General features: G+C 41.7%; 1 protein-coding gene across 1 annotated transcript in view; it reads left to right on the top strand.

Moving 5' to 3' along the window:
• The first annotated feature begins 5305 nt into the window (after positions 1–5305).
• The window catches only part of POU6F2 (POU class 6 homeobox 2), a 453583-nt gene continuing 432362 nt past the window's right edge, over positions 5306–26526 (top strand). Inside the window, exon 1 of the mRNA XM_026502925.4 lies at positions 5306–5410. Coding sequence (XP_026358710.4) covers positions 5306–5410 — 105 coding nt within the window. The remainder of the gene's footprint in view (positions 5411–26526) is intronic.

Here is a 26526-nt window from a genome sequence, read left to right as displayed (position 1 = left end):
GCCAAGGATTTCTTGAATGACAGAGATGACCAACATCTCTGCTGTCTCTTGGTTCCCTGCGTAGCATTGGTCTCTCAGGATCCTTTGCTGTTTGATGGTTAAGAAATTAAGGGCATTCTATACTGAGAAGCTGGGGGCTTGGTCTGATTTGTGATGACCTGTTGCTTCTTAAATTCAAAATCATCAGCTGTTGAGAAAGGGCAGGTGTGTCTAAGCTGTGAGGCAAGGAGAGAGCCTTGAAGGGTTGGGAAAAGCACCATTTTGTGGAAATTCGGTGATGGGAAGGGCTAATATTTCACTTCATCAATTTTCCTTGCTAGATTCTATTATGCAAGTAGGAGTAAAAATTAGTAGAAACACTTCTTTCCCTTCTCCATTGGTTTTTCATTGCTCTAACCTTAGACGTGGCTGCCACCCACACTGATGGAGAAACAGGAGCTTTTGTGATGTTATTTCCTTTGCCCTAAATAGAAGATTCTCTTTGTTTATATCACAGTCAAAATCCTTACACTCATCTTTCTCCATTCCCTAGCAGAATTCATCTTTCCTGGCCCTCTAGAGTCCTCCCATATGGGAAAATAATTAACATTTCCTGGGGAACTTACAAAGTATAACTCAATAGCTCTTACAAAATGTATCTCCCCAAATTCTTTTTTTTTTTTTAAGATTTTATTTATTTATTTGACAGAGAGAGAGAGAGACAGCCAGCAGGAGAGGGAACACAAGCAGGGGGAGTGGGAGAGGGTGAAGCAGGCTCATAGCGGAAGAGCCCGATGTGGGGCTCGATCCCAGAACGCCGGGATCACGCCCTGAGCCGAAGGCAGATGCTTAACAACCGAGCCACCCAGGCACCCCACCTCCCCAAATTCTGACAGCACCATTGAGGAGTTAGAAGATGAGAAACTCGGGGCGCCTGGATGGCTGAGTTGGTTAGGCAGCTGCCCTGAGCTTAGGTCATGATCCCAGCGTCCTGGGATTGAGTCCTGCATCGGGTTCCCTGCTCAGTGGCAAGTCGGCTTCTCCCTCCCCCTGCTCTTGTGCTCTTGCTTGCTCTCTCTGTCCCTTTCAAATAAATCAATAAAATCTTAAAAAAAAAAAAAAAAAGATGAGAAACTCAGGACTCAAAGAAGTTGCCAGTTTCCCGAGGCTACACCTAGTCAGAGGTAAGGGATAAAGAGGATCCGAACCCAAGCCTATATATCATGGTACCTAAAAATAATCTTTCACCAGAGAAAATCGAACAATCCTTTCAGATAAATCTTTCATGCATTCGGTTTATTTTTTAAAAGCAATCTATGCCGAATATGCCATTTATATGTGTCTGTATTTCCTGCTAGATTATGAACCTTTGAATGTCAGGAAATGGGTCTTGTTCAAGTCTCTGTATTACCCGGAAAGCCTGTCAGGAGATCTTACTCACAATACATATATCAGCTGTTAGCTGGGTAATTCAAAACTACCTTTGTGTTTCTATCTGTACATCCTTCTTGCCCTTGCCATGCTAGACCCAGAAACCAGTCCCTCTAGTTTATTTTAAGGACAGGGGCTTAGGGTCCAGGCCAAACTTTCACGCTGGAGGAGATGCCTTAATTCATGCCATCTGAAGACTTTTCATTATGAGGACTGGTTCTAGGAGAAGGCTTCTGGTCATCCATTTTACCTAGGTTTCCTGGTAAGAAGATTTTAGTCAACTGGAAAACCCCAGAACCACCAACTCATTTCAAAGCAGTCTAATGCAAGGGTCAAGAGCCTTGATTTTCCCTCAGAGGAACCTTCCTGGCTACTCTCTCGTCATGGGCAAGTTGTTTTACCTCTTAGACTCCTAGATTTTTTTGTCCAAAAAAGGGGGGATCATCATTCTTACTCTGAGGATTGCAGTGAAAATAAGTCTCAAACCAAAATGATGATTCCTATTGGCCTTCCTCAACCTGGTCTTCCTCCTATCCCCTAGCTCAGCGAGTGGCATCACTAGCTGCGTGCTTGTGCAAACCAGAAAGACACCTCCGTCTCCTTCAAGTTCCCCAGTCAACCAGCCACCAGGCTCTGTGAGTGATACCTCTTATCTTGAACCTGTTTCCTGCACCACCGGCACCCCCCCCCCCCATAGCTAGATGTGCTCACCAAATTCACTTTGATTACCCACCCCCCCAACGCACACTCCTAACTTTTCACCATATAGCCAGAGACATCTTTCAAAAATTTAAGTGTGAGGGGCGTCTGAGTGGTTCAGTGGGTTAAGCGTCTGCCTTTGGCTTAGGTCACGATCTCAGGAGCCCCTCCCCCGCCATGGGGCTCCCTGCTCAGCAGGGAGTCCGCTTCTCTCTCTGCCCTTCCCCCCTGCTCATGGGCCCTCTCTCTCTCTCTCTCTCAAATAAATAAAATGTTTTTAAAAAATTTAAGGGTGAGACTACATGCTTATTCTGAGGCTTCACAGTGTTCCTAGCTAAGGTAAAGAATCTTCCATACAATCTAAGAGGCAGGGTGCGCTCTGGTCTTTGCCTCCAGCCTTGACCTCTGTGCTTTCTTTGAGCTCCTCCAAGTAGCCATACATCTCCCCCACCTTTTGCACATTCCTTTTGTGGAGAACGTTTATCCCCCACAACCCTTTCCCCCTTTACTCCTATCATTTTCCAATTCTAGTTTATTTCAAGTCAATTGCTTGGGCAAGTTTTGCTAATTTGCCTTCGCTCACGTACACACCCAACGCTAGGTCAATTCCTTTGATGTCGGTTCTCAGGTTACTCTTTTTCTTTCCTCCATGGCTTTAAGAACGGTTTAACATTTTACATTTCTGTGATTATTCCACAAATACCAGTCCAAACTACTCCAATATAAGACCCCTGAGGAACTACGTCAGTATTGCAGTACCTCCAATGTTTCATACAGCATCTAGCAGGTAGTATAGTCTCCATAAATATTTGTTGAATGAGTCTGTACTTTATATATGGTAGCCGTTACTCTGAAGCTTACCTGACTCCCGAGTTTCTTATGAAAAGTTCCATCCTCGGATTCAGAGCAAGTTCAAATCATGGTCCCGTTCATCTGGAGCAGTTATCTTCCTGTGTGTCTCGTCCTTAAAATGGGAATAACTGTACCTGCCTTACTGAGTTGTTAGGAGGATTTAGTGAGCTAATGTAATGTCAAGTGTCTGACATCGTGCCTGGCTCGGGTCTCCAGCCGTGTGGACTAGCTAATGACCGTAATTAACACAGGCCAGATGGTCATGTAAATAACCTGCGTGCGGGCAAACAGTTGTCCCTTTGCCGACCCGGAGCACCATAATTTGGAGGGCGAAGCTTCCCGGGGTCTTCGGCCTCAGCCTGCAATCTGCCCCCTGCATGACCCTCCCCGGGGAGGCGCCCAGGAAGCCAAGATCTCTGCGGGAGGTGAAGCGTGCAGCCGACCCCTGGCGGCGCTCCCGAGGCTGCGGGGCCGCGGCTCAGCCCCAGGCTGGGCTCCCGCGTGGGCACGGGCGGCGGGTGCGGGGCTCCCGGAGGGCGGCGCCGCAGGGGCGCGAGAGGTCGCGAGCGCGGTGCAGGCCGCTCGGCGCGCCCCTCCTCCCAACTTTCCCTGGTCCCGCCGCTCTCCGCGTCTCTCCGGGGTGCGCCCGCGCGGGGTCCGGGGAGGCCACGCCAGCAGCGATAGCATCGTCCCCCGCCCCCCCAGCGAGTCCACAGGCTTCGAGCAAGTTTGGCCCGGCCCTCGCCGCTGCCCACGGCTGCCGGGGCCCCGGCTGTCCCGGCTCGGCGGCCCCTGCCTCGCCTCCCCGGCCCCGGGGCGGCCGCAGAAACCCCCGGGTAGGCTGTGCCTCCAGGAGCACGGACCGACCGGGTTTCCGCACGAGCTGTGCATTTTAATCATGTTAGGAGGACCTTTCTAGTCGTCAGGTCCCAGGAGGGTTACCCCGTTGGTGCACGGCTTCGTTTTGTTTGGGGATCCGACGTGTGTGTGTGTGTGTGTGTGTGTGTGTGTGTGTGTGTGTCTATTTTATGGGGCAACTCTTAATGAGAAGTCTATGAGACTTCAACCCTGCGTTCTTTCCTCCTAAAACTGCCTTTAGGAATGTTGGGGAAAAAACGTTTTTCTTACTCGAAGTTCCTTTTAATTAATTTTTGAGCGATGACATAATACAATGCTACAATACACATATGGTATCTAGTCTGTATTAAACGTTCCTCAAAACCTCTACCTCTCAAGCTTGACGTTAGTTTTGAACCTTGGAAAAGCGCCCCCATTTTAATGCCACAAAGTTTTCCTGGAAAATTTTTTTGACAGGTCGGGAAGAGTATGCCAACCGATGAACTTAAGTTTAAAAAGCGGACACAGGCAAACGTTAATAACTTCGCAAAGCCACCAAACTAATAGTTACTATTCGTGGCTTTGCGTTCCAAAGGGCAACTTGGCAATGTCTGTCAGGTTGGGTAGGAAATCAGGTTGTGAGCTCAATCCTGAAAGGGTTAAAAAAGCTCATAGTGATATTCATGTCACCCTTATAATAGCTGACCCATAATCCACCAACAATCTATCCTCAAGTGTGTGGGATCAAATAGCTTAAATTAAATGAAAAAAAAAGTTGAAATCTTGGTCATCACCTTACATCAGTTTAGCTGAGCAGCAAGTAAATCATTTCCTAACCTTTTAGAAAATGAAAAGTTTAGTGGCTACTATTTACACGCTTTGAATATTTTATATTTGCGTGGTCATCACAGTTTACACAAATGATTGTATATACCCACTTCCGATCAACAAATATCAGGGTATCTGTGTTATGTGACGGTTAACATTTCCAGCTTTTCTGTGAAGGTGACGTTATATAAAACTGCAAAGATTACTGCATCTTGTCCAAAGGTCATTTAGAGAATCTGAAAATAAAATCATTAGGGACAGCTTCGCAGAAGTAGGGTGATGACTTATAATTGAAGAGAATTTACGTGGTGGCATAGAAATCAAAGCCTCAATTATCACAGGAAATAGTTAATCTTGTTTTGGTTTTTGTTTTAAACACAGGTTTCTAGAGCATTAAAAAAAAGATCCTCAGAGGTTTGTTAAACCTTTAGCGGAAGATTACAGCCAATGTTTTGTCTTTGGTGAATAGCTGTTTGTCTCACTTTATTTACTTGGTATTGGATATTTGTCAATGTCATTTCATATCTACAGAAAATTCTTACGCTCTATGGAGGTAGTGAATGTGTGTGTGCGTGTCTGCCGGAGGTCACATGACAGTTTCATCCTATTTGGTGGAGCAGCTTGACTTTTTTTCCCCTTGCTTTTGGTGATGGTTGTGAGTGCAGAAGTTGATTGACAGATGCATGCCAGAAACCCCCATTCTCCTTTTCAAAGACAACATATGATGGATTGCGATCTCTCAGCCCAGCAGGATACGGGGACCATGCAAGCTGTAATTGGTCAGGTATGGAGTCAGCCATTTCTCAACTCCCCTTTTTTTCCACAAGGGTCTCACCATATGATTCACATAATTCATATTTACAGTACCATCTTTCTATCTGTATCTCCAGCGACCTGCCAGCGTAGGGCTGAAAGTGCGAGAGGCAAAAGGCACCCAGTAAATCTAGCCAGGGAACCTCAGCCTCAAACTTCCATGCGAGGCTTCACCACAAAAATTAAAACAACAACAGGAAAAAAAAAATCCAAGGACAGATCTAATTTATAATTGGGCCTGGATGTTTAAAAAAAAAAAATCTATGTTTCAAAATTTATTTTCTGTCGAGATGGTGAGCTCTGGAAGAAAGTGTGAGGAGAGAATAAAGTGCTATGTTTCCTAGGTAGTAGTTAAAATTGTTGTGTTCCATATTTTTATTTGGGCTGTATGCTCTCTCTGTCTCCCTCTCCCTCTCCGTTTGGAAAATGGAAATATAGCAATACACGTGCCTTTACTTCTAACCCAGATAATGTGTGATTGAGCCTGGTAAATGTAGTAGTGGTCTTGGCTCTGCAGAGGGGCACGCAGCAAATTAAACACTGCCGCACTCTGAAAGGTCCAGGTGGTCTGCTCGGCTTCCTAATGCAATCCAGCACCAGAGCTTTAATAAACAGCTCTATTTAGTTCCTCCTCCCTGGATCCAGGGAGGTGAACTGGTCTGGGGCTGCTGTGATGAAATGCCACAAGAATCTCTCTCTGAGGCCTCACAAGCTGATTTTTAGAGCTTTGCTGTTCTGTCGTCTTTGTCTTCCAAATGGGTCAGTGAGTCTTGATTTTTCCGTTCGGTGCTTTCTGTGAAATCGGTACTTTGTGCTTAAATGTTTGCGTCGGGGAGCTCAATCAGGAGAGGAAGGGATCGTTGTATTTTCATTTGCCTTCCAATAACTGAGGAGGTGAAAAGGATGATAGTCCCCTGCTGCAAAGGAAGGGTGATTTTTCTATGATGGGGGTGGGGTGAGGAAAATGAGAATATATGTGGTTTCTTTCTTTCTTTTCTGCTTCTGGTAATGTATTTTTGATCCAATTTTTTCTAAGTTATCCAGGCTTGCTTATGAACTGTTAACTCATCAGTCTGAATGTGGTTACGAATATTGATAAACTCCTAAAAGTTTTTTTTTTTTTTTTTTGCACACTTTCCAATCAAGACCAACTGCCAAGGTGATGATGTGAAATTTGTTGGCTGTATGTTAATAGCATGGTGGAAAATATACCATTTTACTCTGTTTTCAACCAAATTATAGCAAAGTACTTTCGGGTTCTGAAGGCACATGGTTTATTAATACCAGCATGCTTCATAATGTATTTTTAGATGGGAAATGTCAGATACATAATACCATGTTTCCACAGGCTCACACTATTTTAAAAGCAGTAGATATCTGCTTCGGTGGAACAATATTTTTTAAAAACTTCGAAGTTGGGTTTTGTTATACAGACAGATATAAAGTGAAGTCTCTGGGCTTACATTTGGCAGAAGAAAATATGTAAAGAGTGATTTTATATACTGTTAATACTCACTTCAGTGTGTTTACTGATGAGCAAGTAAGTATATCAAATTTAATCACATTTATCAATTTAATCACATATAATCGTGGCAGGTAGGATTAAATAAATAAGCTGTTAAGAAAGATGACCTTTTCATGGGTAAATAAAACTCGAGCTCCTGATAACAGTTTTGTCCTGTTTAATAAAACTTTTCTCAGGTTGCAAACACGTTCTGTCACCCGTATGTCATAGAATGGTCATCATGCTGTGCAAAATTACTGTATTTCAGTACAACCCCCCCCAAAATAGGGCTTCCTTTCATGCATATTTCCCTTAGTTGGGAAAAGAAACATGGTTAAAAAAAAAAAAGACAGGAGAGGTATTTCTAATTTGTTCATTAATATTGTTTATTGGAAATCATTGCAAAGGTATATACTTTTAAAAGGTTCAACTATGTACTTTAAAAAAGGAAATTGGTATACATTTCACAGATACCAGATTTAAACTTCTAATCTGTTAGGAGTTAAAATTGGTTGTTATTATTATATAATTTGGTGTTTTGTATGTACTCTAATTTTTAGAGATTCAGTATGTCCAGGATGTATGCATGCTAATGACTTGTCACAAATGCTTTCTAAATAGTTATAGCAAAGTAGCCACATGTTTTCTGAAGATTTCATTTCTCATAAATGATTTGCTTAAAAAAACACCTCAGATACTTCTGTCAAGCTGGTTATTATAAAAGCAGTTGTTCTGAAGGTTATACAAATTGTATTAAAAATGTACAAACTACAATGCTTACTTCTTCTGAAACTGAAACACTAGTATGCAAAAGGAAAGAAAAATGGCATACTGCCCCATCTGCATATCCTAAAAGTCAAAAAACCTAAATTGAGCCCCTATCTATAGATGAAAAAAGAAGGTGGCATAGATATTTGAAATGATTTCATTTTAATTGTTATAGCACAGATAAAAATATTTACCCAAATGACCACTTCTAGCAATGACGAGAATGTAACAATAATCTTTACTGCGTGTTAGTCAATCATAATAAAAAATAAGTGGTTTTTTTTTTCAGCTGTTGATCTCAGAATCATCTTATACCTTACTCAGCAGGTGTGAACAGTCCCATTGGATCATGCAAATGTTAGTTTGCATTCCTCCTCAAATACATATTGGAATGCTAATTATTTCTGTCCTTTTTTTTTTTTTTTTCCCAGTTCTTAGTTCAGTTCCTAAGTGGATTTGGGTTAGAGGCGCAGATAACCCATTTTCAATGATATTTTCCATTCAGAATACTGAAAGATTCCCATGAAATACGATCTTTTGGTTTTTCATTCATCTCTAGGATCAAATATCCAGTTGCTTCCACTGGAGGGGAAGAGTGGACTTTTCTGTATAGCTGGACATGATCCAGCTCGAGAGAGTCCTGGCTCCATGGAGCAGATATTGCTCATAAATGTCTTTCCCCCAGGATTTTCTCTCCCCCGAGCAAGCAATTAAGCAGTCTAGTACTTAAGAACAAACTCCCTGCCTAGGACATAGAGATCAAGAAACTTGGTTCATTCATATAGTGCTTGGAAATCAACTGGATTTTTGATAGCTCTCTGTAGCACGCTTCCTAAACCCGTGAACTAGAGGGTGGATTGTTGTCTTCTGATGATTTTTCAAATCAACTCCAACTAAACATTTAAGCAGGTTCTGAGCCATGGGTTTGAATACCATTTAAAAATGAAGACTCACATTTCCACCTGTCATGGTCATTAAATGTTTACTGCATTTTTTCTTTTTTGTAGACCTGAGCTTGTGAGTGACAGATTAGTTCATCAGTATTACGGACCTCCTGGTTGTTGTTGTTGTTGTTGTTTTTTCCTCATCTCATGCAGACGGGTCACCGTGTCCAATCCTCCTTCTGGCACTGTTGTCCCCAGAGGACCCTTGGCCAGCCTGCCATCTTGATGCGCAGGCCTGAGGGTCTGGGCTGGCTGCACGCTTCCTTAAACTGGCTTCTGCAGATATTACAGAATAGAGGATATTAAATTAGTTGTTAATAAAAACAACAGATGAGGCAAATTAGATAAAAAATATGTATCAAGGATATCTAAGAGTTTGCTAGGAATGGGACAGACACAGCTGGGTAAAAGTGCTCACGGGTCCATGTCCAGTGGACATGGTGAAGGGATCCGTGGAAGAGTGGAGAAACCATGTTTAGTAGGATTGGAAGCGCATTCAAAAAGCTTTTGCAATTTCCCTGATCAGTAAAATCTTTTTTTTTTCCCCCAAGGTAAATGTAGACAACGTAAAGTGTTTAAAAGTGGCACGTTAGAAGGGGAGTGTCGTTGAGACAGGGCTCAAGTGTGCGGGTTGATGGCTCAGAGTCTAAGTGCAATAACTTGGTGCGTTTGACTCAACAGGATCTCAGTGCGGGTTTTCTCATATGAAGATTTTAAAAACACAAAACTATTTCGTTGTTCTGATAGTAAATCAATTGTGTATGTGGGTTTATTTATATCCTTCTTATTCCCAAAAGTATTTAGCATGGCTCTAAGGACAATGGGTTTAACCAGTACATACGCAGGCTGATGTGAAATGGGGGTGGTCCAGGGCGAGGGGACCCCGCTGGTGTGTAGATAACACACTTGCTTGTCGTCCTCAGTCCATTTTGACTGATTTCCGTGCCCTTTATATAAACGTTAAACTTGAGGGCTACCCTAACTCTGTTTCACCCACGCCAAGCGTAACTCACGTGTGCTCTAAAAACATTTTTGGAGGTATGAGTGCCCTTTCCTTACGCCAACATATCATTTCAACGAATTCATATACTCGAGGGCTCTGAAATTGTTGTTTGGATTTAATGGAGAATGCTGTTTTTCAGGGTATTACAGGTGAAGAGTATACTAGAAAAATAGAAATTAATTAAGGATTATTCTTTCTGAATACAAAATGGTGCTAGTTTCCGTTTTGTAAGGAATTGACTCAGCACTGCGTATTTCCAGTTGAGTCAATACTCCACTTAGACTTAGAGGAGAGTTGGCGTAAGCTTTTTATATTCTTTGGATGGACTCAATTTTTATTACCTTTAAAATATTTCAGAGTGAAGTTCAGGGTGTTACCTGAGCAGTGTTTAAGTTGTAAAGCCAATTGTGTTCATTAAAGTAACAATGTCTCAATATGATAATGTTGGTAATAATACTCAACCAGCACAGGAAAGCTGGTCTCGAAACCACACTTTCTTTTCTATTTCTAAGATCACTGAATGAAACTCTCTCTATCTGAGTATGGATTTCCGTGGTTAAGAATTTAAGGCTTTTGGATTCACATCTCTAGAATATGAAGAGGGGTTGCTGGAACACTGAAAGAAAATTTGAATGTAGTGTGTTTCCTGTGTATCAAATCTGTAGTACTTGTTCGGAAAGTGTGTGAAAGAAGGTATCCCTCGGCTGACAGTCACTTTGCCATGTAAACTGCATTTTCCCCACCAGTTGAAAGCATCTTTCTGTTTTCGTCTTTATGGTTTGCCAACATTCGAATTTAATAGCATGTCTGCAAATATTCAGGCACTCCACCTTCCTTTGCATTGCGATATCACGTAAGCTGTTCCATTTTTCTAACACTTGATTGAGTAAAAAGTAAGGTTGTGAAATAAAATGCAAATATCAAAGGATAAGACCTGAGGAAAAATAGGCAACAAGGTGAAGATTGGCCATTATTTTGAAAGCTAAATGATGTGACGTTGAAATTCATTTGTATTTTGGGACCAAACTTTTACCTGGGAGATAGTAGCTGTTCTCACTATAATTTCACACCTTCATTTATATTCTTCCTTTGCTTTCTCCCTCCTTCCTTCTTTTTTTGAGGAGACTGGGGTTGGTGAAACATGTCCAGGAAAGTAAATTACCAAAGCCCATGATCACATGTCAATGCTCTGTTGAGCCATGCTGTCTTGAGCTGGACCAAAATTATAATCAAAAATTGTACCAGTGGTGCTTTTTACACATTCTTCTGAACCTTAGGTTGAAGAAGGACCTCTGAGAAGCCGTCATTCCATTTCACTACAATTCATTTTTTTTCCTAATATTTTCTTGTTCTTCCCAATTCCACAATGGGAGCCAATGATGGCGAAAACTGCCTAATTTTTATCTGATGAATTCCTTCCTGGTTCGCCCTCTGTTTGTTATTTGCTTTACTGTACCTATAAAGCTATAAATGACCATATTATTATTTCAGGCCTACCACTTCTAAATATAAAACCACTGCATGTAAGGAAGAGCAAAATAATTGAAAACATTTCTGATTATTTATATTAATGGCAAGTCTCGAGGGTTTAAAACAGGTATTTTTTAAGTTAGTTGGTTGCAGAAAATAGCCTTTTGTTTTATCACTAGCTTTAAAACCCCCTTGATAGGAAGGACTCTTTCTTTTAAAGACTGAGATTAGCTGTTGATACTTCGTACTGATTCAGGGTGAACTGCAGCCCTATTCCCTTCAGCTACATTTTTTTCTACCCAGAAGAACAAGAAAAAAAAATTGAAGATCCATAGAATATTCTAAATTTCACCTATTTTTCAATCCCCCCCCACCCCCATGCAGGGGCTGGTTTATTTCACCGGGAAGAGACGCCCATACAATTTCCAGCTCCCACCTCCTAAGGTCAGAGATGTAAATAAATATGTCCCCACCTTGAGTGAAGGAAAAGGAAATAGTAACTCAAACGCATCGCTCTGGTATTTTGCTCTCTTCCTTCACTGTCATTTCTGCCCTTAGCTTTTCGTCTCTTCCCCACTGTAATCCAGAGTCGGTTTGATGAGTAATAAGTGAAAAGGGAATCCTTGTGGGCTGCCCAGGCAGCAAAGGGCACTCTAGAGAGAGGCAAGACCCGAAGCAAAACAAAGCAGACGCGTAGCAGGAAACTCACCCACAAGCCGGATTCCGTAGTTAGTATTTATTTGTGAAGTTATTTTGTAAGCTGATTTCATCTCACCTAGTGATTTCAGACCACAGAAATAAGCAGTGAGACAATTACTTTAGGACAAGACAAATGCAATTTTAAAACAAAGCCAAAAGGGAAGAAAGAAAGAAAGAAAGAAAGAAAGAAAGAAAAAGAAAGAAAGAAAGGGAAAAGCTCACGTTGCTAGTGCCATGAAACACGAATTTTGAAATTAAGGAACACTTGATCTTGGGCGTTTCCTACAAGAGTTGGACTGGTGTTTAGGTGCTGGGGACTGGCGGCCTTATGCAAACAGGTGTTTCGTGTGGTTAATTGGATGTTGTCTCTGCATATTTGACAACTCCGATTTTTCAGGGCTAATGAGAAAGTATTTGAAGGAGAAAACATCTCTGTCTAGCACCTGAAACCTTACAGAAACAGATCTACTTTAAAAAGATTAAATCCTTGTTAAATGGTGTTTTTTCACATTGATCAGAACTCAGACAAACTCCTCTTACTAAGAACGAAGTGCACCATTTCCAGAGAGGTTGATTTTCGGTGCAGAATTCATGCACGGATTTTTTTTTTTTAATGTAATACTTTATTGTTGAGAGTGAGAGGCAAATCGCCCACAGAGGAGCACGGCTATCAGAAACCCTAATTGGTATGGAAGGTATGTGGGGGGGGCGGGGAGAAAAGTAGGTATTTCTTAGATCGTCAGTTGTATTCTTTCAAAATTGGATGCCAGCGTGGGCGAGGATGGGGCCAGGTACACGGTCCTGGGCTCCGGCAGGCCAAACCTGCTTCACGTAGAGCCAGTTAATTTTGTAAGCCTTAAATAATACTAGAAAACAAGGCTCTCTCAACCTTTTGGAGAAAAGGTTGAGAGTCGGGACAAATGTAAAACCCTGCTTAACGTGCGCGAATAAAGCCGAGAGCATCAAGCTCATTTCACTTAGTGTCAGCCCTGATGATTCATCATTATGGTCAGAGCAAACTGTGGTCTCTGGGCTGAAACAATTTTATCCATTTTTTTTTTAAACAGAATGTTCCAGCTTGGATCTTATATCCTTAGGGTTACAATATTGAATTCTGAATCGGGAAACTTAATCTTGCAGCCAGATTTGACAAGATGCTGGTTGAACGGGAGGCAGAAGTGATTGTAGGATGAAACGCCCCAGGTCAGAATTTGGGAAAAGAGGAGATTTTGTGGAAATTTGGCTGTGTTGTAAGAACCCCAGATTTGAAGATTTCTCACTGCTCATATCAGCAGATGGTGTTACAAGGGTTTGAAAAGTGCATCACTGGCTGTATTCAATTTTTTTTGTTTGTTTCAAAGCTCTCGTTAACCGAGTTAACTTTTATGCACTGAGGTGTATTTCTTAGTGTAGTATTCATGTTGCTAATGTGAAGGCACATGAAATACTATTCAGAAGGTTTCTGGGAGCAAAGAAGAATGTTATTGCTCAAATCTAAGACAGTTATATTGTGTTTCTTGGCAAAATGTTAGTACCTGATTCAGGAATGAAAGTTTTTCTTTCTTGAAAACTTTTTCCATTTGTAAACAAACCTATGTGTTGTTTTCTAGGGACTAAGGAATTTGGAGTAAAAATGAAAATAAGGCAATCTAATTAGTGAACACACACGCACACGCACACGCACACAACACCTAGACATTTTAGGAATACTTGCTTATCTAACCTCTAATAATATAAAAATATTTTAACTGTTTTCAACTTTAACACATGAAAAAATTCTGGCAGGTGTTTATTTAAAATACTCTTCCTTTCAACTAAGTTGTTCAAGAGAATGGAAAAATACCTTGCAACTTCTAGAAATCAGGATTACTGTTGAGTACATAGCTTATCACTGTACTGTAAAAGGATGATTACTATGGCAATGGCATTACCATTACATGGGATGGTAATCACCTTCCAAAAACAGGGGTGCTTTGTTTTGCAGTGTACTTGCATTTTATAGCCTCTTTCTACAAATGCTGAAGCGTATCAACTGGGATTGTTTTCTCTGTTTCTACCATAATCCATCAAACAGGAATTCAGGCAAGGAGTGGAGCATCTGAGTGAAATCTACAGGACACGAACACAATTGTTATATGCAGATGATTGAGGCGAGTTACATAGTAGAAGCCTAAGAGTCTTTTTAAATTTTTTATTAAATTATAAAAGCAGTGTGTGCTCATGACAAACAATTCGACAACACAGGAGAATATAAAGTGAAAAGTAAAATACCCCATCATTCCACCCCACAAATAAGCATCATTAATAATTCATTATATCTTTCTAGAAATTGTGTATGCATGTGTAAGCATAGAAAATCTTCAAACAACGCGAGTAGATTCATACTATATACAGAGTTCTACAACTTTCACAGTTTAACAGCATGCATTGAACATCTCATATTATTACGAATAGATTTCCATCTTTCTCCATAGTAGGCCCTCATGTGGATACACACTGACCTAGTTAACTGGTTCCTTTCCTTATTGAGATGTGACTGACATACAGCATTATGTCAGTTTCAGGTGTATAATACAGTGATTCAGTATCTGCATGTATTACAAATCATCACCACAATACATAACCGCTTCTCTCCTGATGAATATTGTTTTGGGAAATAAGTTAGTCTCTACAATAAGACTAATACATAGAGGTGTTTCATTTCTCTTAGCATAAGAAAATCCCAGAATCCTCTAACTGGGGTTTTGCTTTACCGAAGGAACTCATAAGTAGTGTCTCTTAAGAGAAGATGATGAGTAATGTTAGAGGTGAAGATTAGCTTTATGCCCAAGAACACGTAGTTATCATTTCTGTATTGAACACTCAAGTCAATGAAAATCCCAGTAAAGATCACATTGTATTTAGTGACAAAGTAGTAAGACTAAGAGTTAATGACATAAGGAGCCAGTTCTCAATCAGATGCATTATGACTTTAAAACTTCCCTGTTTGTTTCAAGCCACAAGTTCAGCTGAACAAAACGCGTAACTTATTTTCTCACATGGGTCTCAGTGCTATTTATTAAGATAATTGACAGAGATATATGTCTCCAATGCATGATTCAGTTAGTATACCTAGATTAGTGAAAAAGAGACCAGAAGAAATTCATGGTAATTAATGTCAGTTAAATTCCTGTTTTCTATATTTCATATTGTCAGACTAATCCTTCAACCATGATTCATAGGTTAAATAATGCAGTCAGGAGAAGGGCCAGATAAAAACTAATCAAACATAGCCCTTGAATTCAGTTAATTTAGGGTTTGGGCAAGGTGGACAAAACATGGGCTCCTTAAATATTTAAGAGAATGTGAAAAGTGATGTTTTACATTTCTTTTAGGATAGGTCTGTGCTCATTCATCTTAACCACATCACTTCACATATACTAAGAAAACGAAGTGGGTAGCAGTGAAATCTGTGTTTGTATGAGATGGGAGAGTGCGCTAACTGTGACATCTTTCACAGTCCACTGGTTGGGTGGGTGGATGCGTCCTCCTTCTTTCTTCTTCCCTACACAGGGTGGGACAAGTAACCTGGATAGGAAATAGTCATGCTTCATTTATGAGTTTAAAAGTAGCTAGTTGCCTCACGTGAAGCTCAAAACTGGCTCCCGAAAACAAATTGTGGAGCAAAGCTTGGGTCTTACTGCTCTCATCGGCAACCCACAACTCTGAGAAGTGAGGTGCAAATCATCATTCCCATTTTATGGAAGGGGAAACTGGCTCAGAGAGGTTATATGTCTTCATTGCAGCCATATTGCTAGTGAATAAAAGAAGTGAGCTTCAAACCTAGAAATCCTTTCTAAGAGTTCACTCTTTTCCCCTATACCACTTCTTAACTCTGGCTGCCTTTTAGAACCCCCTGGAGCAACCTTGGGAAGATCTACTGAGATGCAGGATCCATCCCCACAAATTCTTTTTTTTTTTTTTTAAGATTTATTTTATTTCTTTAGGGAGGGGGGAGGGGCAGAGGGAAAGGGAGAGAGAGAATCTTGAGCAGACTCCCAGCTGAGTGTGGAACCCAAATGGGGCTTGATCCCAGGACACCGAGATCATGACCTGAACAAAAATCAAGAGTCAGACGCTTAACCGACGGAGCTGCCCAGGTGCCCCATCCCTAGAAATTCTGATTCGATTTATCTGGGTAGGGCCTGGATATTGGTATTTTGAAGAAACTTTACAGGTAATTTTAATGCACTCTATCACAGTGACTCTTAAGTGGAATGAATGTTATTTTAAATAATAAAATGAGATAATGAAGATTAAACAATGTTAACACGCCCCCCATGCACGCACACACACAATCATGACTCCATAGCAAAACAATGGAGGGAGTTTAGTCTGGTATTCATTGTGTGTGTGTGTGTGTGTGTGTGTGTGTGTGTGTGTGTGTGCGCGCGCGCGTTTCAGTGGGAATCTTGAATCTTGTAAGCTGAAGTTCTAAGTTGAATATCTAAGTTCATGTTTTATAACATTTTTTTACCCAGAAAAGAGCTGGGTATTTAGCCAGCTTAAAAATAACAATACTGATAATAATCTACCAATTAGTAAACCCTTACCAGGCGCTGGGAACATTATACGCATACTTGAACTCTCACGATATCTTTGTAAGGTAATTACAGTTATTATTTCCAGCTTACTAACTAGGTGACTGAGGAAGTGACACAAGGTCCCACAGACAGTTAAGTAGCAAAGCTGGACTTTGAACTAAAGATGCTGGAAGCCTTTCGTCACACACAAAATCACAGAAATGAAACATGGCCCCACGCATTACCTGTGGAAAGTACGTTTCTTAGTATCATCTCTTGATGAAGGCAGATTTTATGACAGAAATGTCTAGTGTTTCTCCCCTCTCACCACACCCCCTTCCTCCTTTCTTTCTCCTTCTCTTACTCTGTTTTCTCCTCCTTCTCCTTCTTTTCCTAAGAATCCATGTCTTAGTTGTTTCCTGTACATGAATTTTATTCTTGCTATCATTACCTGTTGTGATTGGGCTGTAGCTGGTGGTCTTTTATAACATACAGAACAACAGAATAGACGCTGAATGGAAGGGTGGAAGGGTAAGGCGGTGCTCTCTGGTAGGCTTCCATAGAAACAGTTGCTGCTACTAAACAAGGGCTCACCCTGGCTTCCATTTTTTTGTGCTCTGGGAGATGTGCCTTCAGACGCAACAGACCCTAAACAGAGTGACCAGTGGGCACTGTTCTGTGTGTATGAGGAAGAAAATTCCCATAGACCATTTCAGGGAGGGCTTGAACATTTTCAAAACAAATTGATATGAATACTATATTATATTGTCGTATGTAAAATGTTATATAAATATGTAAAATAGAAAATAAGTTTATATTTTATTATAGTCCTCACTATTTGAGATTAATTGCCTCAGAAACTCTTGTTTTTATTTTTTAGCTGATTAACATTCTGTCTATCCATCCATCCATCCATCCATCCATCCATCTGTTTTTTAACTGATTAACATTCTTGCTTGCTTTTGACATCAGTGAGTTAAATTTATAAGATTGACTTTGATTTCTCAATGCATTCTTCATAGAAACTCACCTAAATTCTAGAGATACCTGGTTGGCTCAGTTGGTTAAGCGTCCAACTCCTGATTTCTGCTCAGGTCATGATCTCAGGGTTGTGAGATGAAGCCCCGAGTTGGGCTCCACGCTAAACGTGGAACTTGCTTAAGATTCTCTCTCTCCCTCTCCCTCTGCCCCTCCACCCTGCTTCCTCTCTCTCACAAAAAACAAGAACAAAAACAAAAACAAAAAAACCCAAAACAAAAAAACCAAAAAACAAAAATCAGAAAAACCCAACTCAACTAAATTCTAGCCAAATGTGCATTGGCACTTCTAAACTAATTTTTATAAACTAATTACATTGCTGTAATTAAGATTATGGTGGTGGGAAATCAGTGATTCTCCCAAGGAGATGTTTCTTAACTCAAATTTTGGAAAACTTTTAATAATATTGTGGCATTTCTCCTATATCAATTCCATTTTTTTTTGAAATTGAGGTAAATAAAGGGTATCTTCTATCCTGCTTAACTATTTTCAATTAAATTTCTTCCTGTCAGGTGGCATTTTCAACATTTGTCACCCTGGAGGCGGTCATGGGGCTGGAAAGGAAAAATCTTTCCTTACCCAGCACAACATTAATTTTGTTTACATTTGTGTGTTATGGATGTAAAACCAAGTAAAGTTTACTTTTAAATATCTCTTGAACGTTTACATATAATTCAGTTGGGTTAGAACCCACGGATATATGGTTAGTAGATAATAGGGTGGTTTGGTGAGATGAATCACCGCGATCTTCAACAAAGCACTCATTGCTTTAGACCCCAGAAGTGAGCAGGACACTTGGTAAAGACAGTGGGTTTGCCTGGAGCTTGCAATTCCCTGTGGTATATCTTGGCCCACCACCTCTTCCAGACCTGCACCCCTCCTCTCATGACCACCCTGCATCAAGGGAAGGAGACTTGGCTCTTGTTCTGATGGCTGAGCTGAGTCTTGCTAACACCTCCCGCAGGGGCCCAGCGCTGGGAGACACTGGGTTAAGGTTGTGCAGAGGGAGTGAAAGTGAAGTCTACGCCCAACAGCAGAGTCTACGTGGTGCTTTTGGCTCACTTGTCAGCCAAGCCTTATTTTAATGCAACGTAGAGGGAAGTGTGCATGCTTAAAAACTTCACTTCCTTGTCTATTTCTTAAAGTATAGACCATCTTTGGCTCTGTTAGTTAGAAACAGGGACATCTAGTCCCTGGAAAACAGCAACTAGAAGATGGCCTGGGGTGATGTTTCCTCTTCTCTTGTGCCAAATTCACAGCACAGCAGCCTGGAGGGTAGTTTGGCAATCGCCATGATATTGGTGACAAATGAACTTTTCCGCATACTTAAATTAGTCTAACCAGACCTGTCAGAGTTCTGAATGTCAAGATGGTGACGTTGCCAGGACGTTTCCCTTCCTTGGACAGTGTCAGATAGAAGCCATAATAGTCACTTAATTCCCTTATTTTAACCCAGGAATGCTGCTTCTCTTTGGCCCTCTCACTTTCTCTCCTATTTTCATCCCCGTGAACCTAGTACAGGGTAAATCCACGAATCCGCCACAGTTGCACGTTCATCTGGCAAGTCGGACGATGGCTATGACTACAAATAAAGACAAGGAAAATCCAACCTGACAATGGGACACTTACAAAAAAGTGAGGCGTATGCTAGAATTCAAGAAGGCAGGCGAGGATATGAGCCAAAGAGCTTGTGCGTTAAGACTTCGGAAGGTTTCTCACCTCTTCGCACCTCTTGTCCTTCAATATTTCTTAAAGTTTTTTTTTTCTCTTTTCAGTTGGACCAAATTTTTATTAGAGAGTTCTAAAGGAAACATCGAAGGCGAGGGACCAGGCTACCTCCTGATTATTTGGTTAAAATCAGCTGGAAGGTTGATACCACATCACAGGACAGGGGCTCCCCTACGTTTCTGGGCAAATGAACAGAAAAGACTGTATCCCTGACCCACTAGCCATTATTTAAAGTTAGGAAAAATTATGCGTATATATTAATATAAGATAAATAGGTATCTCATGTGCTCCTTTCTTTTTAATGGGCAGTAAATAAGATCCTTCCTTTAATTCTCAAGTTTATTTTCCCTCTATGACTTACAGAGCTCATTGAAAAATGTGGCTTTATATCTGCAGCCAGATGGGCCTCCTACATGTTTATGACCCTATAGTTTGATCTTGGGACAGCCCATCTAAGGAGAGTTCGGGTCTGACGAAGAGACCCATTTACACAGGATTTCTGCCTCCCAGGGGGCGTGGGGTCAGGAGGGAAACAAATTCTTTACGGATGTGGGGGACCATAAGTTTTGCCCTTTTGCCACCCACCAATGCGATACAGAATTTCTCCTCTGTGGGGGTGCGAAGTCCATGCACGTGAAAACAGGAGGCCAAGGGATCAGGGTCCCCCCACCACACCCTTTTTCCGGGCAATTCTATGTGGCCTATTTTTGCAGGAAATGGGTGATATTGGTATCTTATTGGAGTCCTGGTCAGACTGAGAATCCAAACAAAGGGGTTCGGATAAAATAAGGTCCTGGGATTTCTGTATTCTTACTTTAGAGGGGTGCAGGAATGCCTCCTTTCCTTTCCTCTGCTGCCCCTCCACCCCTATCTCTTTCTCTCTCTCTTCTTTCCTCCCTCTCTCCATCCCTCCCTCCCCCGGACTTTCCTCCCTCCCTTCCTGCCTTCCAGCTTTCTTTCTGTGAAATTGGCCCACAGTCACGTTAGATGAATTGAAGGAGTTGCCGGAGATGCTCTCGGTTCGTCCTCTTTACATTCATACTCTTACCCTCCCCTGCCCACAACTTTTAAGTCTTTCTAGAGGTACCTGCTGGCATGTCCCGGCACTCCTCTGCCACAGCTGTCACTCTTCTTTCTAGAAGTAGAATGTGCTTCTCAAGGGGTTTTGAAGTCTTGAGTTGCCTTTGCCCCGTTTAGTTACCTCTCCAAATTCCTTGTCTGGGAATTCATGTGTGTGTGTTGCGCTCCTCGTTTCATTTTAGCAAATGGAAATGGGACTTGAAAATTATTACTCTCCATTTTCATATTGACGTCTAAAAGGAAAGTGGCTTCCTTACCTGCGATCTCTTATTCGTATTCATATTAAGCAACCATCCCCATGAGAGCCAGTGGATGCTTATGCTTGGCCCATCTTAATGTTGAAGCTTAAAAAATGAAGGAGGGATACAAGGTCTTATTTAGCAGACTTAAACGACAAAGAGAGGGAGACAAACCATAAGCGATTCTTAATCACAGGAAACACACAGAGCTGCTGGGGGGGCGGATCGGGTAACTGGGGGATGGGCATTAAGGAGGGCACGTGATCCGATGAGCTCTGGGTGTTATATGCAACTGACGAATCACTAAACTCTACCTCTGAAACTAATAATATACTCTATGTTAATTTAAAAAAGACAAAGAGGAGTGAGGAAAGGAGGGCATAGAATTTGTGCTTCACAAGTTTGTATTGACTGGCTGTTAAGTTGTATGTGGATCAAATAAATAAGACGTGACCAGAACAACACAACTAAGGGACACCTCATAGATCTTCTATCGTCATTTTCAGAGATTTCGTGAAAATATTCTTATATTTGTTTAGTGGTAAAAACAAATCTGTTTTAACACTTTGCCACCTCTAAACATGTTCCTTAAAATATTACTCTGGGTGGCAAACTTGTAGAACTCCTCACTTTAGCAGTGTTTTATGTAACACAAATCAATTGACTGTGAATAATTTTCATCTTTCCACATCTAGGATATGGATTATTCAAATCATGTTTTAAACTTTTAATACAGGGGCGCCTGGGTGGCTCAGTTGTTAAGCATCTGCCTTCGGCTCAGGGCGTGATCCCGGCGTTATGGGATCGAGCCCCACGTCAGGCTCCTCCACTATGAGCCTGCTTCTTCCTCTCCCACTCCCCCTGCTTGTGTTCCCTCTCTCGCTGGCTGTCTCTCTCTCTGTCGAATAAATAAGTAAAATCTTTAAAAAAAAAATAAAAAAAATAAACTTTTAATACAAAAGGCCACAGAAGATCCTGTTAAGTTGGCGGCTACATATGTACTTAATGAATAAGGAATATAATGAATGAAGAGATTATTTTGGTATTTAGAAAACAGAGGCATGAGTTTAGACTACTCTAGTTGATTCTTGAATAAAATTTTCTGAAAATAATGCACAAGTACAGTTATGTTAATGAACTGTTTTGTAATTTATATTTCTGTGAGATAAGCAAATAGCGATATCTGAACATTTGCCATTAAATTTTTTCTTGGTTTTCCTGCTGAATTTTAAACATAATAATGAAGAGAGTATACATATGTATATATGTGTGACTATATATTCTTATTTTAATGAATTAAGTATTACTATTCTGCATATAAATTGAGGGGAAAGAAATATAGGCCTACTTAGGGGGGAAAAAGGGTTTTGTCCGATCAGTAAAAATGTGTTGTTTGTTTGGGTATCGTGCAGAAACAGTTACGAGTTTCAAATTAGAATTCTGTGATGTTATAAAACGTGAATGGTATCTACACAGAAAACCATGAAATGTCAGGAATAATGTCTAAGGGCAGAATGGGGACTTTTCAGGGGTTGTGGGTTTAGGCTTATAGTTCCCAAAACAAGCTAAAGGAAAGTCCCTCTAGCATCTCAAGTGAGACTGAACGACACGGATATTTGAATTTCAGGATTTTACACACACACACATATGCATGCACATATAAATTGATGGTTTTTCCATATAGAAAACCTTAACTTTGTTTATCTCACCAGAGGTCAAAGCTTGTGAAACCTTCATGTTTGATCTGTCAAAGTGGAATTCCATGGGACAGAAAGAGTCAGGTGCTTGAGTCCATGTTTCAGAGCATCTGGCCTCTAAGAGTCAGTTGTCCCAGTCCTTGTCTGGGAATTTGTGTGTGTGTGTTGCGCTCCTAGTTTCATTTTAGAAAATGGAAACGGGACTTGAAAATTATTACTTTCCATTTTCATATTGACGTCTAAAAGGAAAGTGGCTTCCTTACCTGCCATTTCTTATGGGGCTTGAGACTCTCAGGGGCTTGAGCCTTGGGGGAGGTGGCAAAATCTAACTCCATTCATTCCTTGGTACCGTTTACTGCCCTCGGTAATATGCATCTTTTTTGTCTCTCCTAAAATAATGTGTCCACTTGATTGAACAAACGTTTTGTTCACCTGGAATTCAAAGTATCTGAGGCTAATAAAAGAGCAAACCCATCAATTATGCTAGTGCCAACTCTTCTTCATTAGTCTCAATTTTCCTTTATTAGTTGAGATTTGGATAAATATGTCATCCCTTCGGAAAAGAATGGGAACTCAGAGTTACAGGAGCGCCCCCCTGGGTGAGGACAGGAAAGCAACAACCCGGAAATAGGAAAGGCCAGATGGGAGAGGTAGAGGCTCCACAAGTAGGTAGGGGTGTGTTGTACTGGGGCTGAAGGACTGGCAGCTGGCAGGTTCCAGGGGAAGGGAGGGGGCAATGGAGCAGAGAATGAATTCTACATGACCCAAAGGAGTAAGGGAAGGGAATTTAAGCCAGGAGATGCAGTCCCCGGGACCAGGGTGCAGAGGGAGCATTTGGGCACAGAAACAAGATGGCGGTCTGATTATGACTCTCAGGGCACAGGCACAGAGCAGGACTAGAAGGCTATAGTGCCCATGACCGGGGCGGGGCAGGGGGGAACTAATCTGGTCGGGGCAGGCCTGAGGGTGAAGCACTCGTCAGCGGCTCTCTGGATAAAGAAGGGTCATGAGGTCAGAGAAGCAGGCTGGCCTACTCTTATTTCCCCCTTTGTCCAATTTTCTCCCCCCCTTCCGTTTCCCACCTTGATTCAGCCCCTTCTCAGTTCAGGCCTCCACACTGCTCTCTGTTCCTTCAATTCCTGGTCCAATTCAACCCCCAGAAAGGTGCGCACAACGCACCATTTTGGTCTTATCACTCCTCTGCTCAGGCTCCCCTCCCCGCCACAACCTCTGACTACTATAGCCAGATTTATACCCTCCATCTCTGACACCAGCTTACTTTCCTCCTGCCTGACTTCCAGCAAACCCTGCTCCAGGGCAATCTCCTCAGATCTCCTTATGGAGCCTTTCAAAGGGATTTCCCATGGGAACTTCTTAGAAAGGTGCAAACTAGCACATATGTTAGTCACAGAACCTGAAGCCTAATTTATAAGATTCCTTCCCTATAGCTCATTGGGTACCATCTTGATCCCTTTGTGCCTCAATGATTTCTATTTAAAAAGGCATCAAGACTACCGAGTTGCTTCCCAGAGATTCCTTGGGATTTGACGAAGGCATATTTGTTCTATCTGTGTCTTGAGATTTTACTAGAACTATAGAAACCAGGACAATTTCATTAGAAAATTGAGACATTGGCCCCAAGTGATTTTTTTTTTCATACCCAAATACTAAAATATTATTAAAGAAGTTGCCTTCCAAGAATTTCACCTCTGGAACTTGTCTCTTTCAGTGGGGCTGTCTGTGTAGCATTTGTTTCTCCCACATTCTCAAGACAATATTGCCGAGTTGTTAGGAGAGAAGGCTGGGTATGGGAATGCAAGTCTTGGAATGCTGGGCCCATCACCCTTTACACCTTGGACAACTTACCTGGCTTCTCTGGGCTTCAGTTTCTTGAATGGAGAGGTGGGGGTGATGAAAAGGCCACCCCAGAGAGTCACTTGGAGGATAACAAGATCATTCGTACAAATGAAGAGCCGTGTTTGGTGCACGGGAAACACTACTATGCCTTCACTGTGTTTACAATTGTTATTCAATGACTTCTTCTTGTCCATTCCCTCTCTACTGGAACTTTCCTTGTAGGAGAAATGGAAGTGGCCCTCCACTCTTGCCTTTTATGTGTGATATCCCTGACCACACTTCTTGAAGCGCCTTAGTGACTTGGCTTCCTTGACCCTAGCCTGATATCCCTAGTTTTCTTATCCCTCTTCTGTTTGACTTGCTCCTTATTTTGTCTCCTTTCCAGAAACAGACATCCCCCAAGGTTGAATTTTGGGTTTTCTTCTGTATTCTTCTATATGCCCATCATCTTCAGTAACTTCGACTAGCATTTCTCTGCATATCTATTCTTGAATCCGTTTCCAGCCCTCACCACCTTTTTGACCCTATCGACCTGGATACTTGGTTTCCCCCTTACAGCACCATGTTGGAGCCTAAATCCATCTTTCCTACAAACCAATGACACCTACAAGAATAATGATGAGCACTTATTACTAAACTCCTACTGTGTGCCAGTGTTCTTAAGTTTAAATGTGTATCCGGCTCGGCAGAAGTAAGTGACAGAGTTAGGATTCAAACTCTTGTGGTCTATGTTTGTACCTCTTGACCTGCTCATTTCTACAGAGGATATCACAGCCTTCCATTCACCTTGGTCCCTCCCTCTCCTTCACCTCCCACATTTAATGAATGGACAGAGCTCATGGGATCTACCTGGGTTGGCAATCTCTTTGTCTATTCTTGCTTCCACCCTCTCTTTCAGACTTTTGTTCCTCTCACCTGGACTGCTGAACTAACAACCGCCCTCCAGTCTCTCTGTTCTACATTAGTGGTCTTCAAACATTTCTACTTCCAAATAAATTTTACACGAAAGCCCTAAATGGGGAGCAGACAAAGGTAGTGGCTCTCTGGCAGAAGTTGGGGGAGGAACCCTGATTCCCACCTGCTCTATGTTGACTTTGTCACCCATGGTGGCCCCTGGTGCCTCAGTGGAAACTTTGGGGTGTAAAATCCACTATTGAGCAACTATTGGATCATTTATTAATGACACCGCTCTGAGTGTAGTCTTCCCCATCTGGAACATTCCATTGGTTCAAAGACTCAGTGATGAGGCCATGGGAGCCCCACCCTGTTTTCCAGTTGTTTGCCTTCCTTCACTGCTCCCACTCGGGCTCTAAACTCTAGTCTTGAGGAACTAAACTGTTCCCTTTCCTCAAACATCTTTCTTCCATGTCTGCCTTTTCACCACAGTTTCTGTTCATTGAAACACAGTCCATTTTTCTGAAATGACAGCTCCTCCAGGAAGCCTTTACCCATTGGCTTAACCATCCGAACCCTGAGAGCATGCTCTGCCTCCTTTTGGCAACCACCTTCTGTTTTGTACCAGGATTATTGTAAACATGTGTTCGATTTCCCCTTTGATGATAACCTCACAGGGTTTGTCCACTCTGTATCCCTCTGGTGCCAGCACTAAACATACAGCTTTAAACCTAGACCCTCTGAACACAAACGTATTGTGTATAGTGAAAACAATTCAGCCATCCAGTAAGTGCTTTGGGGTATTCCTTAGGCAAGTTTTTAGGCCGTGGGGATAGAAGGTTCCAGCTATTATGGCACTGACAGCAGGTATGGATACATGTGATTAGGAATGATAAGGTCTTCCTCTGCAGAAATGTACATTTCATGTGATTACAGAAGTTGTAGAGGACAGAGGTCATCGAGTCCAGCTGACCCAAGCCCCTCGTTTTGCTCAAAGACGTGAAATGATTGGACCAAACCTGGGTGAGAAAGACCCCATTCTCTGGGCATCATGTCACAGCTTTTAGGCCACCTCTGATTGATCCCTAAGCATAATGTCTTACTGGTTTAGAAAAAATGTGCAAAACAGAGATTGTTTTTTGCAAAATTACCTTTCTATCCTATTTTCTCTGTTCATTTTTATAATGATGAAGTCTTTTCTCTTTCCCCCCTCCCTCTCCCTCTCTTCCCCTACCAGCTCCCCGCCCCCACCCCAAACAATCACGTGAACAACGTATGTAGTTATGTATTGCTCTACTCCTCATCCCAGTTAATAAATTACCTGTGACATTGCCTAGACCCTGAAACTTCCTGAGGTTAGGAGTCAGGGAAGGAATCTTCTCCCATATTCTTCATCAGATACATTCTAGCTTGAGCTGTCTTAAGTGATTAAGGTGTGCTAGAGTGAATTTTAACAACTCAGGAAGATGGGGTTGCAGCCAACTCCCAAAGAGAGAGGGAGCTTACATGATATATAATATGTCCCATGCTTAAAAAGCATACCTATATCTAGACATAGGTACATTTTTATGTTTATTGAGATTTCCTGGCATACATAGAAATAC

Source organism: Ursus arctos, unplaced genomic scaffold (genome assembly GCF_023065955.2).
Source record: "Ursus arctos isolate Adak ecotype North America unplaced genomic scaffold, UrsArc2.0 scaffold_3, whole genome shotgun sequence".
NCBI lineage: Eukaryota > Metazoa > Chordata > Mammalia > Carnivora > Ursidae > Ursus > Ursus arctos.
Note: the sequence above shows the minus strand (reverse complement) of the source record. Positions and strands in the feature narration are given on the sequence as shown.